Raw genomic sequence first — 19,228 nt, forward strand, 5'->3', positions numbered from 1 at the left:
TGCTATGTATAAACACATTCGCCATATGGGGTGACCCATTCACATGCCTAAACTTGATGGAAGGAGTGCACACCAAAGAGTTAGGCGGGCACACATCATGGCAGTCACATCTGGCTTGGCCCCAAGGCTGTGCTTAGGTTACGAGGACTAAAGACCAGAAGAACTGATTTCAAGGTCCACTTCATACAGGATTCAGGGCAGGCATAAAAGCCCTCCCTTGCTTAAACTTCTCAAGTGTGACCAGTAACATGTCTGTCTGTGTTATATCTCACCTTTTCACTGCTTTTCTCTCCCTCCAACTTTTTCTCTTCACAACAACTCTGTGAGGTAGGCTGGGATGAGAAGGGGTGCTTAACCCATGGCTACCCAGGGAGCTTCAGGACCAAGTGAGAATTTATTTATCACAGTGATGCATCACCTTTAGAATTGTAGAGTCCTAAGAGACCATGGGTCATCCAGTCCAATCCCCTGAAATGCAAGTGGGTCTTGAATGCACAGCCTGGAGATTAAGAGCCTCATGCTTTACCAACTGAGCTATCCTCACAACAGCCCTGTGAGGTATGTAAAGCTGAACAATGAGACCACCCAGCAAGCCTGACCTTCCAGGTCAGGCATCAAGCCAGGACAAGGATGCCTTATGCAGGGATGCCAACTCGAAAAAAATATTGGGGGGCTCAACTAAGCCCCGCCCCGTGTCATCGATCACATGATGCGGCACGTGCACACCATCTGAATGTCAATGTCCATCAACTGGGGCGGGGGCAGCCCCCTCAAATCTTTTATTGGAGGACCTCAGCCCCTGGGAGTTGGGCTTCCAGACGATGCCACACTCCAACTCCCAAGAGCCCCGGCCAGCATGCCCAATGGTCAGGGACGACGGGCGTTGCAGGCCAGCAGCCCCTGAAGGGCCACAGGTCCGTCCCCTCCCGCCCAACCCCCCCTGCTTGGCCGCGCCGAGGCCTAACCTAACCCAACCCAGTATCCTAAAAGGGCAGCGCAGGAGCTGGCGGGACTCGCGCGCAAAGGAGCCTTTTTTGCCCCGCGCCCACCACGAACCGCCTCCTCTTCCTCGGGCTGCTCCCCGAGGGAGCCACCTCTCCCGGGAAGAGCCGCCTGGCAGGGGAGCGCGGCGGCCGCTCGCCTGGAGACCTCTCCGCCTCCTCCTGCTGCTCCTCCGCCTCCACCGGCTCCGGCGTCGGCGAGCAACAGTACGTGTGGCGGGCGGAGTGTCTGGGCTGGGAGCGGCGGCGGCGGCGGCGAGGGGAGGGGTTTGCGGCTTGGCGTCGCTGCAGAAGTGTCGGCCTCTCGGGGAGCCGCCACTGTGCGCGCGCGGGTGGATGCCGACGGGGGAAGAGCCTCGCTCGCCCGCCTGCCGCTTCCAGCTGCCTCCGCCGCCGCCGAGGCTTCTTGGGGGCTGCTCTCCTTTCGCCTCCTCCTCCTCCTCCTCCTCCTCCTCCTCCTTCTCCTCCTCCTCCTCCTCCTCTCCTCCTTGTCAACATCTCTCCCGCCCCGCGGTGGCGGAGGGGAGCCGGGATGTGAAGCCTCCGGTTCCGATTCGGTGGGCTCTGCCTCGATCTCCCGGGTGCTGCTGCTGCCGCCTGGCTGCCTTCCCCCCGCGGCTCCCCGAGCGCCAGGATCCCTCTCGACCCCCTGACTCTCGGATCTATTGTCGAAGCCGGGAGGAGGAGGAGGAAGAAGAGGAGGAGGAGCACATCGCTCTGCACATCTGGGCGAGCGCATCTGGGCATGCAACATCGACCTTTCCTCCGGGGTGGGGAGCAAACAAGGAGGAGGAAGACCTTTCCCCCCTCGCCTTCTGGCTATTTTTCTTTCCCCGCTAACCCCCCATCCTTCCTCGGAGGTTTCCATCTTTTAACTGCCTCTTAACACTGGCAGACAAGGAAGGAAGGAAGCCAACGAGCGAGCGAGGGAGGTGGTGGTGGTGGTGGAGGAGGAGGTGGCGGCGGCGGGGTTGGAAATCCGAAGGCTGCTCTTTTTTTTTTTTTTTTTTAATTTTTTTCCTCCCCCAGGGATTTAGTTCATGGGGATGTGTTCAAGGCAAGAGAGGATTCAGAAGGATATTGACATTGTGATCCAAAAGTGCAAGGCGGAAAAGGACTGCCTGTTTGCAGGTGAGTTTGCCAGCCGCTGCTCTTGGTTCTTCCTCGATGCCCCCCACTCCCGCGCCCATGAAATGCTTTCGGGCGTGTGTGTTTTTTTTTTGGGGGGGTCTTTTGGTGTCGCCTCCCCCCCAAATGGCATCACGATTTTCTGTTGACAGTTCTCTGTGAGAACAACGCTGATCTCCCCCCCCCCCGAAAGCTTGCAATGATCTCTCCCTCCTTTCCCCCACCCCGGTACATACAGACACGCACACACAACACTAATGCTCTGTGGGGCACCTAAGTGAACCTCAAGCGCTGGATGCTTTCCTCAGTTAGGTTGCCTTTTGATCTATTTGGTCAGATCTTCCATCTGATTGATTTCTCAAGAGTCTCCCCCGTTTTGTTTTTTGGTGTGTGTGATCAGCAGAGCTAAACAAAAACATATATATATATATATATATATATATATATATATATATATATATACCCAACACAAAACTGTGCCCATATTTTGTGTGTATGGGGAGCAGGCTGATGGTGGCATAGAAGAAGGCTTCTTCCAGGGTGGAACTTGAGAGATTATTATCTACAGATGTCCAGAGCTGGGCTGTCTTCCTTTTTGTGATCTATCTCACTCTCCACCCCATCTCTCCCTCCTCAATATTTGGCTTGTTGCTTTCCTCTATGATCATTACTTGCAATGTTTAATATGCGTTTAGCAGTCTGGCTTGTTGCTGCCTGTTGCCTTTACTGACAATGGAAATTCTTTCCGTTGCCATAGTACCGAGGCAGCACTTGTTGCAGGGAGGTGAGGGGGGTTCCTGCTGTAACATTATTTCTCTCTCCACCCCCACCCCCACTTCAGACTTAATCCCTGTGCCCATATTGGTGGCTGGCTGGGGGTGGGCTGAACACGAGAGGCAAGTTCACACGCCAGGCGTCATGCCCAAAACGAACAATAAGCGTTCAGCAACAACACAGCTCTTTTGTGTTTCAGATTTCAGATACGCAGATTCCACTTTTACCTTCACCTACGTCGGAGGATCCAAAAGGTATGAGTAAGTTGAAGCAGCTTATTTTCCTTTGACTCTCTATTGATTCCAAACCAGCCTGTATTCAGTAAGTTAAGAATTCTCCCCCCTCCTTTTCCCCCCTTTGAAGATAGTGTTGATGCCTTGAGGCTTCTTTTGGAAGAAATATTGGTCTGGAAACAGGTGTTCTGTGGGGCGATGATTCATCATCAGAGGCTCATTGATCAAGGGCTCTGCTCTTGCTTGTTTTGCCTTCCCTTGCTCTTGCTCTGAATATATGCAGGGTTATTTTCGACAGGTGTAGAGGGAGGTGGATCACCAGAACAGAAAGTAAGTGTTTTGAGAGGCGTGGGTGTAGAAGAGAGCACAGTCAGGAATGAGTAATGTTTGTAGTGCAATGCCCATGGAAATTCAGATCCCGTGTCAACCATCAGCAAAAGTAAAAGGAAGTAATGACAGCAGCGAAGGCAAGGCTGCAATACCTTAACACTGTTTGCAATTTTCTGTGTTAATGCTGCAGATAATTGAAATAAGGGGGGGGGGGAAATATTCAATAAAGTTTATGGTGCATATAACTATCACTTCTTTAACAGCTGAGCAATGAACCAATTAACTGTGACACACTTTGAAGTTATTCACAGTTGGTGGACATTGTTTTGGCTACAGTAATCTTCACTTCATTGAATAAATCTCACCCTGTGTTTCATTTTTTTATATAAAAAACCCCTGCAACAGCTATGCAATTTTTTTATTGTATAATGTGCTGTATTAATGGGCAAAGAGGCTTGGCTGCAAGGCAGAAGGACTTTCAAAGGAAAAGCTGTTGCCCATTGTCTAGATTAAGTTGCTTTTTGTGGTGTTACGTTGAGAGACTGACTAGGTTAACATTATCCCTCAAATATCAGGAACGAGTGGTCGGTTTTGAAATGGAAGCCAATCTTGGTGATAGTTTCAGCAGTTCATATCTGCTTTTTGTGTATACATGAAAGCAGGTTTTGGTGATAGTTCCAGCAGTTCCTACCTGGTTTGTGTGTGTGTAAAATATTTTTGGTTGATCTCTGTAGAAGGAGAATACATTGAAGTTTTATGAGAACAAGATGCCAAAAGACTTTTTTCCAATTAGAATTGTCCCCCATACACCTGCTTTTCTACCCATGGGGCTAATTTAGGCAGTATATCTTTCTGTCTGCAGGTGGAAAAACAGTTGGGTCAATTTTGACTGGAAAAAGTGGCCTAAGGAGGAAAAAAGGTTAAGGGTGACCAAGGGTCTGGAAACCAAGCCTTATGAGGAACAGTTGTGGGCGCTGGGTATGTTTAGTCTAGATAAGATGAGACTAAAAGGAGATAGGATAGCCAACTATCTAAAGGGCTGTCACATGCAAGATGGAGCAAGGTTGTTTTCTCCTGCTCCGGAAGGTAGGACTCAATGGTTTCAAGTTTCAAGAAAGGAGATCCAGACTAAACATCAGGAAGAACTTTATAATGGTAAAAGCTGGTCTCTCCTTCCTTGGAGGTTTTTAAGCAGAGGTTGGATGGCCATCAGTTATGGATGTTTTAGCTGAAATTCCCACATTGCATGAGGTTGGACTAGATGACCCTTAGGATGCTTTCCAACTCTTCAATTCTATGATTTTATGATTCTAAGCAACACCCCCAACACACACACACACACACACACACACACACACGTCATATTTGAAGTCCCTGCCAGGTTGGATTTCAGTTTTTTAATCAAAATGTTGATTGAATATTTCACAGCATCTTATCTACTTCACTACTCTGGCCTGCATTCTTCAGATTAAACTGTATTTATCCATCGCTATATCACTCCAGCCCAGTCCATAGCCCTATCATATGCAGAGCTAGGCACACCTAAATAAGTGGGCCTAGGCTGATGAACCCAACTGTTCATAAGATGAGGTTGCTGGTGAGAACTTACGGCACAAGGTTCCTATGAGTCACTCTTTAGGGTTGTACCTTGGTCCTTTCTGTCTGCCTTGTGGGGCAGGAGTTTAGCTAAATGCTAAGGGCACCTTCCCCTCTGAATCTGCAGCCTAGATGTGCTTAAATAGCGGTTCAGTGGAATTGTTTCAGATTTAAAATGATTGGCAGCTTGATCCTAAGTACATGAGCACTGTAATCAGACTATGTAGCCATTCTTGTAGGTGTTGCAGCAACAGCCAAACTTGTGTTGTGACAGCTATTGTGGCACCTTGTGTGACACAAGCTGGTCAGAGTTGGATTGCTCCAGTATGTTTGTTTCCTCGACATCATTGGTGCACATATGTGCTAGCGAGAGGAGCTGGTGGTCCAGTTCACAGGTCTGAGGATGACACATCCAAGGTCAAAAACAAAACCTTTCTGAATTGTTTCTATGCAATGCAAAGACTGCCTCATCTAACTAAGGCTTGCTGTTGATTGCATCCCCGATAAGAAAGCAGCATCTGCGATCAGCTTCCAGCAGTGGACAAGGGGACATGTGGACTTCTTTTTCCGACTCTGGTTCTCCACTTTGTACTTTGACTGGCAGTGGGCTCTCCAGGGTCTCAGGCCAAGGTCTTCCTGATAACCTGCTACCTGATTCTTTTAACCCAGGGCTGGCCAACGTGATGAATGTATGGTGTGTGTTGCCTTTTTGATGGTGCTTTCCTGATGTTCTGGGACTCTAGTTCTCAATAGCCCAGGCCAGCATGGTCAAAAGTCAGGGATAAATGGGAGCTGTTGTTGGACTACATCTGTGAGGCTCCAAATTGTTTTAACAAGAAATACCAAGACTTGAACCTGAGGTTTTCTGATTGCAAAATGTGTGCTGTATCCCTGAGCTGTGACCCCTCTTCTAGTGGCTAATAGCCATTGCGAGGCTTGCCTTCCATCAGTGTGTCAGATTCCTTTCAAAACTGCTTAAGCCAAAGGCTATCACCATGTCTTTGGGTGGTGAGTTATGTAGTGTCTGAAGATTTCCTATTGTTTGTCCCAAATCTCCAGCCCCTGGATTTTAGCACTGTGAACAGGGATGCTTGAGGAATTCCTTCTTTATGAATTCCAATATCAGTTGACCTGATCTACAATTCCAGGATGAATGTGCAGATCAGAATGCACTTTTCCGGTGACTTTTGCAATTCTCCAATTTTTGTGTGATGCCAAAATGCATATAATATGTTACTTTTGAGACAAGATATGTTCAGAAAAGCAAACTCAGAATGTGCGTTCAGAAGTACATATTTTGTGAGAAAACGTGTTCACACAGAATTTTCAATACTTTTTTTTAAAAAAGACATCCGTTAAATAAGCTATCAGAGTGAGAAAAACCTTTCCCACTTTTTAGACACATATAGTTTTATAATACTCTGTGACATTCACTCATAGTGCTCTTTTTCAACTAAAAGCCCCAGAATGCATTAGATTTTCTTTATAGGGTGGAGTAGGGCATTTATTTGGAAATAGCCCCATAAATTCCAATAGAGTAAGCAATACAGTGCTACCTCAGGTTACAGACGCTTCAGGTTTATAGACGCTTCAGGTTGCAGACTCCGCTAACCCAGAAATAGTACCCCGGGTTAAGAACTTTGCTTCAGGATGAGAACAGAAATCGTGCTCCAGCGGTGTGGCAGCAGTGGGAGGCCCCATTAGCTAAAGTGGTGTTTCAGGTTAAGAATGGACCCCCAGAACGAATTAAGTTCTTAACCTGAGGTACCACTGTACTTTCCTTCCTAGTAAATATGTTCAGTATCGGGAGTAATATGTTGAAGATGCTATGAGTACATTAATGAGAATAACTTTCTATTACCCCAATTTAGCTATGGGAATAAATTTAAATGCCAGTTACTTTTGCTATATGTTTGTGACAAACACGGTTTTATATTCCCAGCGCAGGACAAATAGATGTGATTTCAGTCTCAGGTGAGCTTTTTGAATGGGTGAAGTCTGCTATGAGAGGGGTTCAGAAATTGTGGTCTGTGGAGCTACATGGTGGTCTATGGGAGCTACATTCAGGTGGTCTGTGGTGTGTCAGTGAATTTGCAGTTGAAGACAAGAGGCAGCAGATCCATCACATTAAATGTTGCTATTGATTTTTAATTGGGTTCCTTTTTTGCGCTTCTTCATTTCTTCTATTACATTTTATTGTATTACCATTCAAATCCTATGGAATTGAAAATGTAGTAGAATAAAATGCAGTCTATCTGGAGTAAAGGAAGCAATAAAAGTACAATTTAAAATCATACAGCATCTAGCACAGTGCATTACAGTTGCTACAAAAGCTAGAAAAATTATTAAGTGGCCCACCAGCAATTTTCAAGCAGTCCATGGTTGGTGAGGAGTTTGGCAACCGCTGTCCTATGAAATGCAAACTGTTGTCTTAGGTTACAATTCAAAACAGAGTTACAGTGTAATCCTAAACATATTTACTCAGTAGTAGGACTTCCTTCCATGCAAACGTGCATATGATTTCAGATTGAAGTGCGTGTAAGAGTGAAATCTTTTAAGCATGTTTACTCAGAAGTAAGGCCAACTGTGTCCAATATGACACACTCGCTGGTGTGTTAGGATTGCAGCCTTAGGCTGCTGCAGTTCTGTGGAAACTTATTTGGAAGTACTGTAAACCCCTATGTAATCAACGGGACTTACTTTTGAGTGCAAAGGATCGATTCACACATCTGTTGAAATCCCTGAACTTAAGGTGTTTGTCTTGGACTGTGTACTGATGGGTGCGTGTGTATCTACAATAAAGTTTAAAATGTCTGTCTAGTGGAAAAAGCATTAGATTTGAGAGTGTTTTCAGATTTCACAAGATACTGGAATCACATTAGGGTGTTTAACCTCACAGCTTTAGGTCCTTTAGCTTCAAGCAAGAAACAAATGCAAACAGCATTTACAATTACAATTAAATTTCATAACCAAGGAAGTTAATGCATTTGCTTTCTCATCAGCAATTTTAGAGATGCTTTGTACGGATGATCAATAGCTCAAGGCTGGGACTCAAATGACCTTTTCGGTGCTGTGTGATTTATCGTGAAAACTCCTGCAACATTTTTAGTACTCAGATGGGTGCTGGTGATTTGGTTTGCTGATTATTATTATTCTTAGATATATGAAATTGGCTCCTAATGATTGTTCTCATCAGCCAAAATCTCATTCCTTGAACCTGCACTGGGTAATGAGCCTTGTGCATCAAATCACAGTGGAATGATATTGCTAAACACTCTGTTGACTGTTCAAATAACTTCACATTATTATCTTTGTTATCTTTACAGCACTGTTGTGAGATAGGTCAGTTTCAGCTGTCCTGGGACGCTCATTCTCATGTGGGTTAGCTGCTATGCATGCCATCCATGTATTGACATTCATAGACCTGTCTTGCATCACTGCATGTTCTGCACATACTTGGACATCATTGTGGGACTGGATAGACACATTCTAGGAAATGGGTACTGAATGCCCATTATACCAAACTCCTGAATCAGGAAATTGTTTTCCCAATTATTTGTGATTGGATTCTGAGTCTGGGACTGACTGGCTTGTGTAACACCACGTAATGAATTCTTGACTGAGTTGAGAATTGAACAGGGAGTTTTCTCACTCACGTTCTTAGCCACCATACTATACCAGCTTCCCAGAATTATTATTGTTTTTCTGCATGGGCAGTCCTCAAGCGTGGGAGATCATAATGTGTGAACTGGGCTACAGCAGTTAAATGCTAGGAGCAATTTCCATGATTGTAGCAGCTGGATGTGGTTTCATTAGAATCACAGCCATGCTGTTGACTGCCTCTGCCATTGCCTAGCTTATTCCTTCAGAGAGAATCTGAGGTCAGTTAACAAATTCGGAGACACATTAACACCCTTCCTCTTCACACTTCTGGCTTTTTCTAACCCTCTCCGCACCAGGGCAAATCCTCATTTCACAGAGGGCAGGGAAGGGATTGCCTTTAAATGGCAACACCTCCTTTTAGTGGGCAGAGAGAAAAGGGAAATGAAAGAATAGGCAACAGAGATTCAAATAAAGACTGCAGTCAGTTTGAGCCAATTTTGCCATACCAAGAGATGATTGTATAGCTTTGCTTCTGCTGCCAGTGGCATATGATCTCCAGGGACTCAGCTACATTGGCAAAGAGAAAGTGCTTTATAGGCATTGTATATGCATTATAACACTGTGACACCAGAAGGCGCTGTAGAGTTCCGTTTTTGCCAACCCAATTTCTCATACAAAGTTTACATTGCCTTTAACTGAAATGCTTCTTTGATGTGTCGAGATCCAACCCGGGAGATGGGCAGGGCTTGCATTATCAGTGTAATAGTAAAAGCTTTACTAGTTGGTGAGATAAACGAGCAAAGCAATCCTAACCCCTGGAGAAGTCCACCTGAGGAGGGTTAGGATGGGGTGGAACTGCTGTTTCATTGAATGTTCTATCCACTACAGCTAGGCTCCCAGCACCCCCAAATAAATCTCCAGCAATATAGATGTCCCACTAAGAGTACAGCTCTTTTTAGGGTCATGGCAGGGTATGGATCAAGAAGCAGCAGCTACTTATCCCCTGACTCCTGTGTTAAAAATTGAATCCTTCTGCACTGGTCTTTGCATCTGTCTTGTCTATAGCTCAGGGTAGCTCAGTCAGTGTGGCATGAGAGTCTTAATATCAGGCTTGTGGGTTCGAGCCCCATGTTGAGCAAAAAAAATTTCTGCATTGCAGGGGGTTGGATTAGATGACCCTTGTGGTCCCTTGATTCTATGACACGTGGGACTAGCGGGGAGGAGTCACCGTGCCGTAAGTTGGGGTGAGCGAACAGCAGCTTCCATTTGTAAATTGGAGTGCAATTTGAAGACTCCAGAAATCTGCTCACTTTTAAAGCTCTTGAAAAGAAGTGTCCCCTTATAATATGCATTCAGCAGGTCCTCCAGCAGCAGAGGCATGGGAGTGGTGGAGGTAATGGGGCTTCTTGTGTCCCACTCTATGCAGCTGCCCTAGGATTTATGGCGCTATTACCACTGCCAACAGCATGCCAGGTGGGCAGGAAACCAGGTGAGCAGGTGAGGGGATTGGAGAGGAAGGGTTTGTGTGTTCAGAACACTGAAATGACTTTGTTCCTGCACCTACTTGTAAGAAAGAGTTCATCCAACTATTTTTTTTTGCTTTCCATAGGATCGTAGAATTTGTGGGCTTCCACAAGACAGTTTATTGTGGAGTTGGAACTAATTGTGCATGCAAGCTTCTCACAGTGTCCACACAATGCCCCGTATTAGTTTTGCATTTAAACTGGATCTGCTGTTTCCCAGGAAAATCCAGCGTTAGCTCAGAATTCAGTAATGGTCACCTTGGAAACAGTGTTATATTTTATCAAGCAACTTGCAAAGGCCGAAGCTGAAACATTTTGCTGTCAGAATTGAGCAATTCTGTTTTGTCAGTCAGTGTAAAAAAATAAATGGTTTTAGTGATTAACTGCTCCCTACCAGGATCCAAAAGATACTTGTCTGATGCTTTCACATGTGTCCCTCTGTCTGGTAAATCTTAATTAAAAGAGTGCTGGAAATTGTAGCTCTGCAAGGCATAAACTAGAGTTCCTAGGATACTTTGGGGAAAGTAACATGCTTTAAATGTGCTTTGTGGAAGCACCCTTTTAGAGTCAGAAGGGATGTTGGTGGTCAGTGCAGGATCGACAATGATGGGTGCAACTAAGCACTTCTGACAGATGGTTGTGCAGCCGTTGCTTAGAAACCTCCAGCAAAGGGGCAGCCTGCGTCTCCACAGGCAGTATGTTCCACTGTCAAACAGATCTTGCCCTAAAAAAAAAGTTTATCCCAACCTGCCTCCCTGCAATTTCCACCCATTGGCTTAGTCCTGCCCTGTGGAGTGACAGAGAGAACAAGACCGTTCCATCTTTTGTGTGAAGGTCTTTTCACTGCTAAGTTTAGATGTGATTGAAGGCCCTCGAATGCTAAACTGCCAGGAGTTCACATTGTTAAGTTTTCCTTTCACCTGCCTGAGTTAAGCATTTGAAAGTCGATTATAATTCTTGATGCCTGATGCTGAAGAGAGGGGAATTCAAACCGGCTGACTTATGACATTTTTATTAGGATGGATAATGTTGACTCTGTAAAGACCTGCATCCCTTGTGGCCGAGGCAAAGAGAGGTTAGCATTTCTTCCGTGACTGTGTGGCATGTTTCTGCCTGTGAAGGGAATGAGGAGCACTTCCGTCTCAACTGGCTTCGCTCAAGTGCATGCAGGATGGGATTCTCAGGCTGGCTTCCTTCATGATAGGGGAAAAAATATTTTCTCGTTTACTGTGCCCAGAAGGGAGATTCACAGCTGAAACTGTATGACCAAAAGGTAAAATTGGCCAAGGCTGATGGGCACAGGTTGATGTTGCATTTTCAGGGATGTTAAATTCAAACAGGCTGCAATAAGTGGAGAATTTGCCTTTTCCACAAAAATGAGAACCAGTCTGCATATTTTCATGGTCTTGGTCCCCTCCCCTTATTTTTATGGTAAGAATTGCCCACTTTATCTTTCTGTTTCATTCCTTGCTGTTAAGATTGCTTTGCCCAATATTAACGATGCGTGTCAGATTGCAGCCTCATGACTACGATCGCATTCCAGCCTGTACATCAGTGGTAGGTGTGCATGTTCTGAATGCTGAAGGTCTCAGGTTCAATGTGTGGATCCTCTAGCGTGTCATGAATCAGGGAAGAGATCACAGGAAAGATCCTTTGCCTGAGACCCTGGAGAGCCACTGCCAGTCAAAATAGACAATACTGGCCTAGATGTACAAATCAGCCTCACTGGATATAAGGCAGCTTCTTTTGATTCTAGGAAAGTTTTCCATTCCCCACAGGAAGCCTCCCTGCACATTTGGAGAATGGCTTTGCTGTATTAGACCTTCAAGCTTATCTAATACAGTGGTACCTCGGGTTACAGATGCTTCAGGTTACAGACACTTCAGGTTACAGACTCCGCTAACCCAGAAATAGTACCTTGGGTTAAGAACTTTACTTCAGAATGAGAACAGAAGCCCCATTAGCTAAAGTGGTGCTTCAGGTTAAGAACAGTTTCAGGTTAAGAACAAACCTCCAGAACGAATTAAGTTCTTAACCCGAGGTACCACTGTAAAGCCTGTTGTTTCCAACATTGACCAGCCAGATGCCTAGGGAATCTCATAAGGGAGAACAGTTCCCTGGTAACTAGAGATGGGCAAATCTGTCAGGTTTGGTTTCTCCCCATTTCTCATTTTTCCAGTCTTAAGTTCAGTTCTCTACATTTTCAAATCGGTTTGCATTTTTTAAAAATGTCCTCATTAAAATTCTTTTGCATTTTAGTGCAAATTTCTCCTAATGCTCACATTGTCATATGCGTTTTCCTCTAATATACACTTTTTTCAAATATAATGCATCAATGTCAGTTATTTATGTGCATGTATGCGTACCTTTCTAATAGATGCATTTTTTGCACATATTACTTGGCTGGAAAACTGCACTGTGGAATTCAGAGAAGTGCAAATTTCAAAGGATGGCTGTGTTTTGGTTCTCATATTGTTTCCAAAAGTGTGAATTAAGTAAGTTCGCCTTTAAATGTGAACTGAGTTGAATTTCTCCCAAATCCATCCTAGAAACTAATACTTGCTGGCATATTGCCTCTCAGTAGGGAGTGGCTAACTGATGTTGTTTAGTTGGTGCCAAAGGGCAGGTTCCTGGAAGTTAGGTTTGCTATATGCTGGTAGGATGAAAGACCTAGGAAAACAGGAAATGGAATGTAGGCAGTTGCCTTTATATTGGAGGCAGACCCATGGTCAGTATTGTCTACACAAGGGGCAGCCAAAGTGGTTTCCTCCAGATGGTGTTGGAGTAAGACTCCTGTTATCTTTTGGCATTTGGGCCACACTGGCTAGTGTCAATGGGAGCTGGAGTTCAGCAGCACCACATTGACTCTGTCTGGTCTACACCGACTGGCAATGGTTCTTCAAGATTCAGATGGGGTCTTCTCTCCTGGTCCTACCTGAAGATGCTGGGGATCAAACCTGGAACCTTGTGCATGAAAACCACATGCTCTTATCACCGAGTTATAGTCCTTCCCCAAAGGATAGTGTTTGGCACAAGGTCACCTGGTGAACTTCATAGCTGAATGGGTATTAGAAGGTCTCATCCATCTTAATTTGGTGCTATAACCATTGCACCACATCCATTCTCTTTGGCATCATCACTGTGGCCATGCAGAGTCATGGATTCCCTAGCAATTAATTGCCCAGGGCCTGATCTCAAAAATAGCAATGCAATGCAATTATTCGGGCAGGTAAGGAAAAGGCTTTATTCACCCTAGTTTCTGTACAGGATCTAAGACTGTAGTTTTGCTGTCATTTCAGTTCTGGCTTCCCGTAAAGCCCAGCATGCGATTTTGGTGGTTGGATCAATAAGAACATCTTTACTCATAAATGGTATTGAGCTGCAATATTGTGGAAATTACGTGACAATCAGATTTAGACTGGACATAAATATGGGCAAAGCAGGGCTGGCATTTGAAGGAGTTTGTCATCCCTCCAGCTCCCACTTCAAATAAAGTTAAAGGAAGAAAAAAGAAAATCTCCTGTGGAGCTCAAGTCTGTGAATTGCATGGATTATCATAAATAATCCTTTCCCTGTGAGGCTTGAGTAATCATTTTTTGGCTGTCTGACTGGCCAGGCACTGCTTCATTTTTCGAAAAACGATCTGCGTTCACATTTCTGAATTATTGGAGCTGTTTGACAGGCCTGAAGTGTTTGCTGGTTTAGGAAGACTGTAATTAGGAATTTATTAGTCGAGAACATCTTTGTGGGATAATCTGGGCACTAAATATGGAACAGGACTGTATAGCAATTTTGATAATTTTTAAACTGCCATTTTTGGAACGCTCTCAGACAAGTTGAGAGATCTCTCCCCCCCACCCTCACCCCATATTGCACGATGCTCAGTCAGGTGCCGTGACAGGGCAAGATTTACTTTCCATTTAAACAGCGGCAGCTTGGCTATTTATTTATTTATTTCCTCAGGAACGAAAAAAATGACATTTAGAATTGCAACGCGTATTTCTGTTGTTCTACTTTGCTGCCCTGCTTTTTGTGGGATGCTGGCCGTTCCAGAATCCAGAGGACTTTAAGGAGTGCTGATCTGGCACCTTTGCAAAGGATGGCATATTGTGCCCTGGAGTCTGCAGATATTTGTACTCAGTTTACGTAAAATGAAGGCTTAGTACTTCTTTCTTTCTTTCTTTCTTTCTTTCTTTCTTTCTTTCTTTCTTTCTTTCTTTCTCACCCTCTCTCTGTCTGCTTTAAACAGGGCTTTCCTCTTAGTTAACAAATTGATTTCTAATGGCCTCTCTGGAGCTGATTCCTGCATGATCAGGGTTTCTAAATCACATGGGGAGCCGTCACATGACTCCCTTCACCCTTAAATCTGGTGTAGGGCTCTGCATGGAATAATGCGGATGTGCCAGGGGCAAGGCTTGGCCGCAGACTCCCCACACCCTTCCTCAGCTGTGAAAGCTGGGGCTGATGGGAGCTGTGGTCTGCCCCATCTGGAGGGCACCAGGTTGGTGAAGGCTGCTTTAAAGGTAAAATAAATACAGTGCTACCTCAGTTTACAAACACTTCGGGTTACAAACACTTCGGGTTACAGACTCCACTAACCTGGAAGTAGTACCTTGGGTTAAGAACTTTACCTCAGGATGAGAACAGAAATCATGCACCGGCGGCACGCATAGCTGTCAACGTTTCCCTTTTTTTAAAGGGAAATTCCCTTATTCTGAATAGGATTACTCACAAGAAAAGGGAAAAGTTGACAGCTATGGTGGCATGGCAGCAGCGGGAGGCCCCATTAGCTAAAGTGGTACCTCAGGTTAAGAACAGTTTCAGGACCTTTGGAACGTATTGTTCATAACCAGAGGTACCACTGTAGTTTCTTAGAAATGGACCACCAATTTCAGGAGTGGTGCAATGTGTTTCCCTTAGGCAGTCCCACTTAGTAACCAGCTGTTATTAAGAGGGGAAGGCTGGTAGAAGTCCAAACTCTTCTTCTTCTGGTAGAGCATTTGTTTGTATGCAGGAGGTCCCAGCTTAGTTTCTGGCATCTCCTTGGAGGGTTTGGGAAAAAATCTTGCCTAAAATCCCAGAGACTAGATGTACCAGTGGTCTGACTCAGTACAATACAACTTCCCTAAGCTCTTATCTTCCTGTATTCCTGGTGCACTTGCTTACATGTCCATATCATGAATGTCCAAATGAGGCATATAGCACCTTTCTCCTCAACTCATTTTAAAAATCCTGGCTTTTATATCTATATACTAAAAAGCATATATATGTATGTATGTGTGTGTGTGTATATATATATATATATATATATATATATATATATATGCAGCCTTCTAAAGAAAGAGGCATTCAAGTGTGAAGTTCCCCAGAACAGCAAACTTGTTTGAACCAGAAGTTGCTGGTCTAGTCAATGTCACTATTCCATTTACCTGCATAGAGCCAAGAGAAGTGGTGGTCATAAAAGAATTAGGATGATGGAGAGCACTACCATTTCCTTCTGCTAGGAGACATCATCTCTCAAACGTTGTTCTTTGCGTATTTTTTTCCCCCTGAAGTTGGGCTACTGTTGCACTAGAAGAAAGCTACTGCTATTTCTTTGTGTAAATATTAATTCTGTACCCATCCAAAATGTGAGGCAGAAAGCTTATAAGGTGGCATAGACCATGAAATTCTACCTTCTTCTTCCACCCCAGTTTTATGTTTCTTGAACGTTCCTGGACTATCGATCACAATTCTCTTCCACCCAGTCAGTAAAAATGGCAAGATTAATGTGGTTACGCTTGGATGTTTCCACTCCAAGTTTTAGGTTGGAGGATTTTCGGTGCTGTGCTGCGCCGGTTTAGCACAGTGCACGGGGACTCGCTGAGCAGACGGCTCAGTTTGGGGGTGGCTTATGGGCCGGTTAAGCGACCCTCATGGGCTGCTTCTGGCCCATGGGCCTTAGGTTGCTGACCTCTGGATTAGAACCTGTGGCCTGCCAGAGGGTTTGGAACTTCTGCTGCCATCAGCCCCAGCCAGCATGGATAATGGTCAGAGATGATGATCCACCTTCTGGTTTAGGTGGTGGTGTGTTTGCAAGGCCTACTGCTTCATTCAGCTCCTCACAGGTTTGCTTTCCCTTAAAAGAAAATGGTGTCAGGGTTCTGTTACATGCATTAGCATTTAACATGTAGCTAGCTGCTTAACACAGCTAGGCTCATTTACATTGTCAAGGAACTGGCTTTTGCCGGAAAATATATTTTTCTGAGATATTGGTAAAGGCCCACTATTCCCCACCCCCTTAAATAAAGCTGAAAATAAACAGATACTGTTTGTTCTCTGTTACCACTGCTAGGAAACTAATGTTATTGTTACTGTTACCCTTCTGAAAAGTAAAACCATCCTTCAGAAACAGATAACAGAGACTGAAAAACAGCTAAGGTCAGTCAATTGCAGTGGGTTGACATAGAAGGCAGATAAGAGACAGGGACAGTGCTCATGGTACAGGCGCCTTGATATATCTACTGGTTAAAAATAAATAAATCTGTGTCTGTATAGCTGCACGGGTAAAAATAACAAAGGAAAAAAGGTGAGATGCTGGTAATTTCAGTTTTTGTGTCATAAAACTAATAGTTTTAGCCTGATGAAGACCAAAATCCTGGGTCAGGCATCACCAGTACTCCTCAGAATTTGTGACCACACACTTGAGATGGCAAACAATCTTGCCAACCTGGGTTCTACAATAACCAGCAACTTCTCCATCAATGCTGATCTGGGCAAGCATATTGGCAAGGTAGCTACGGAAATTGCTCACTTCTCCAAATGGGTATGGGAGAATGTGATGCTAATAACCAATATGAATTTGAAGGCCTACAAGGCTTGTGTGTTGGGCCTCCTGCTTTATGGTAGTGAGTCATGGGCAACTTACACCTACCAAGAGCAATGCCTCAACACCTTCCACAAAGATGGGCTCTTCCAAGTCTAATTCCCAGCATGTTCACACTCATGTCTCAGTGACAATTACACTGTCTTGGTCATGTCCACAGAATGGAAGATGGCAGGATCAACAAGGATATGCTCTATGGGGACCTGGCTTCAGGCATTTGGCCTGGTGGCAGACCAATTCTGCATTACGAAGATGTCTGCAAACGTTCCATGAAGGTTGGCAACATTAACTTCACTGTGTGAGAATCCCTTGCAGACGACTGCAGTGCCTGGAGCTTGTGTATCCACAGCAGTGACCAAAGGAGGAATGATTTCTGGGAGGGGTGCAGAAAGGAAGAAACGCTATGGTACACTTGCATCAGCACAAGTGGATACATTCATTTGCCCCATCTTCAGCAAATTAAGTCTCTCCCGTATTAGTCTCTATAGCCATAGCAGGTGCTGTGGCTCTCCCAACTGTTTGACTTCGCCCCTGAGGGTATACTCTTCCATTGTATCTCGAGACAGACAGATGGCAACCAACCAACTGGAATTCTGTATATGGTAAATTGAGCAGAATCATCTTATGCTGTCCCTCAGATAGTATCTGGAAGAAAAATGGTGTGAGGTTGTACTGAGTAGTAACAAATGGGCTGTTGCCAGTCCTACTCATGCCTTGCTGGGATTGGACCTTTGTGCAACACACCTGGGATGCAAAGGGGAAAGGGACAGAAGTGCTAGCACATGAACACCAAATATTGACTTGGATATGGGATGGTCCAAGCAACAGGGAAGGTACCTGCTTGCTTTATCCTGTGCACCTCAGTCTCGCCACAGTGGCTCCTAGAATCAAGCTTTGAGCCAGAACTTTTCAGACTCCTAAACTCCTAGACTTAATTTTTTTTGTCAGCAAAATTCTCTCTTAGCTCTGCACAGCGGCTTTTGACCATGATGTGCTCTTCTCTCTACATGAGAGGAATGATAATAGCAATGGGAGTTCCAGGCGTGCAGGGAAAGCTGACTGTCAGGATGGAATTGAACTTAGCAGTTCTTGCATCTGCGAGGAGCATTTTGGCTTAAGTGTCATGCCCTGAGGAGATGGCAAATAGTATAAATCTGCAGGCAAATATATCACGATAAGCTTTTATTAATTTTTAAATTAAAAAAGCAAGACAAGACATGCTTTAGAATATAGAGCACAACTGAAAAAGATTTGTAGAATATGTTGGAATGCTGAAGCCCTAAAAGGCTAACCACTCTCCCTTCTTAAATTTTGGAGCCACCCACAATTAGGCACCTTTAAATGCACTATACATTTAAAGCATCATCATACTACTTTAAACAGTCACGGCTTCCCCCAAAGAATTCTAGGAAGTGTAGTTTGTTAAGGGTTATTAGAAGGCCTCTATTCCCCCCACAGACTGGTTTCACAACCAGTCCTTCTTCCCAGGGAATTCCTGAGAATTGCAGCCCATCCCAACAATAATTAACACATAATAATTAATAGTTAAAAAGCGAGAATGAGAGGGTCAGAGAGATGCCAGAAAAATATTTTGGGACAGTAGCCCAATCTGCATTATACATTTAAATCAGTATCATAACAGTCATGGCTGTCCTGGGAGAGTTCTGGGAGGTGTTGTAGGTTAAGGGTCTGAGGGTTGTTAGGAGACCCTTATTCCCCTCCCAGAGTTCCTTGGGAAAGAGGGATTGATGGTTAGATCACTCTGGGAATTGTAGTTCCAGGAGGGGAATAGGGGTGTCCTAACAACTCTTTAACCCTCCCAATCTAACTACAGTTCCCAGGATTCTTCGAGGCAAGCCATGGTGGCTTAAAGTGGTATGATACAGCTTTACAGTGGTACCTCGGGTTACAGACGCTTCTGGTTACAGACTCCACTAACCCAGAAATAGTACCTTGGGTTAAGAACTTTACTACATGTTGAGAACAGAAATCGTGTTCCGGCAGCGTGGTGGCAGCGGGAGGTTAAGAACGGACCTCCAGAATGAATTAAGTTCTTAACCTGAGGTACCACTGTAAATGAATAGTGCCGATGGGGCCTTTTCACTACATTTGCTGTGGCTCTTTTGCTGTACTATCTTTAGTGCCTAGCCAGTTTGTGAACCTATGTCTGTCTGT

General features: G+C 44.7%; 1 protein-coding gene across 6 annotated transcripts in view; it reads left to right on the top strand.

Moving 5' to 3' along the window:
* Positions 1–1,113: 1,113 nt before the first annotated feature.
* The window catches only part of PARP8 (poly(ADP-ribose) polymerase family member 8), a 155,092-nt gene continuing 136,977 nt past the window's right edge, over positions 1,114–19,228 (top strand). For 2 of the 6 annotated variants that reach the window (XM_080972493.1, XM_080972490.1), the window contains exons 1-2: positions 1,290–2,132; positions 3,103–3,163. In XM_080972493.1, coding sequence (XP_080828619.1) covers positions 2,042–2,132; positions 3,103–3,163 — 152 coding nt within the window. In that variant the 5' untranslated portion in view covers positions 1,290–2,041. Of the gene's footprint in view, positions 1,209–1,289; positions 2,133–3,102; positions 3,164–19,228 lie in introns of those variants that run through there. The other 4 variants (XM_080972491.1, XM_080972492.1, XM_080972489.1 and 1 more) reach the window with 3 other exon arrangements.

This window comes from Podarcis pityusensis (assembly GCF_964106645.2).
Source record: "Podarcis pityusensis genome assembly, chromosome: 11".
In the NCBI taxonomy this organism is placed as follows: domain Eukaryota; kingdom Metazoa; phylum Chordata; class Lepidosauria; order Squamata; family Lacertidae; genus Podarcis; species Podarcis pityusensis.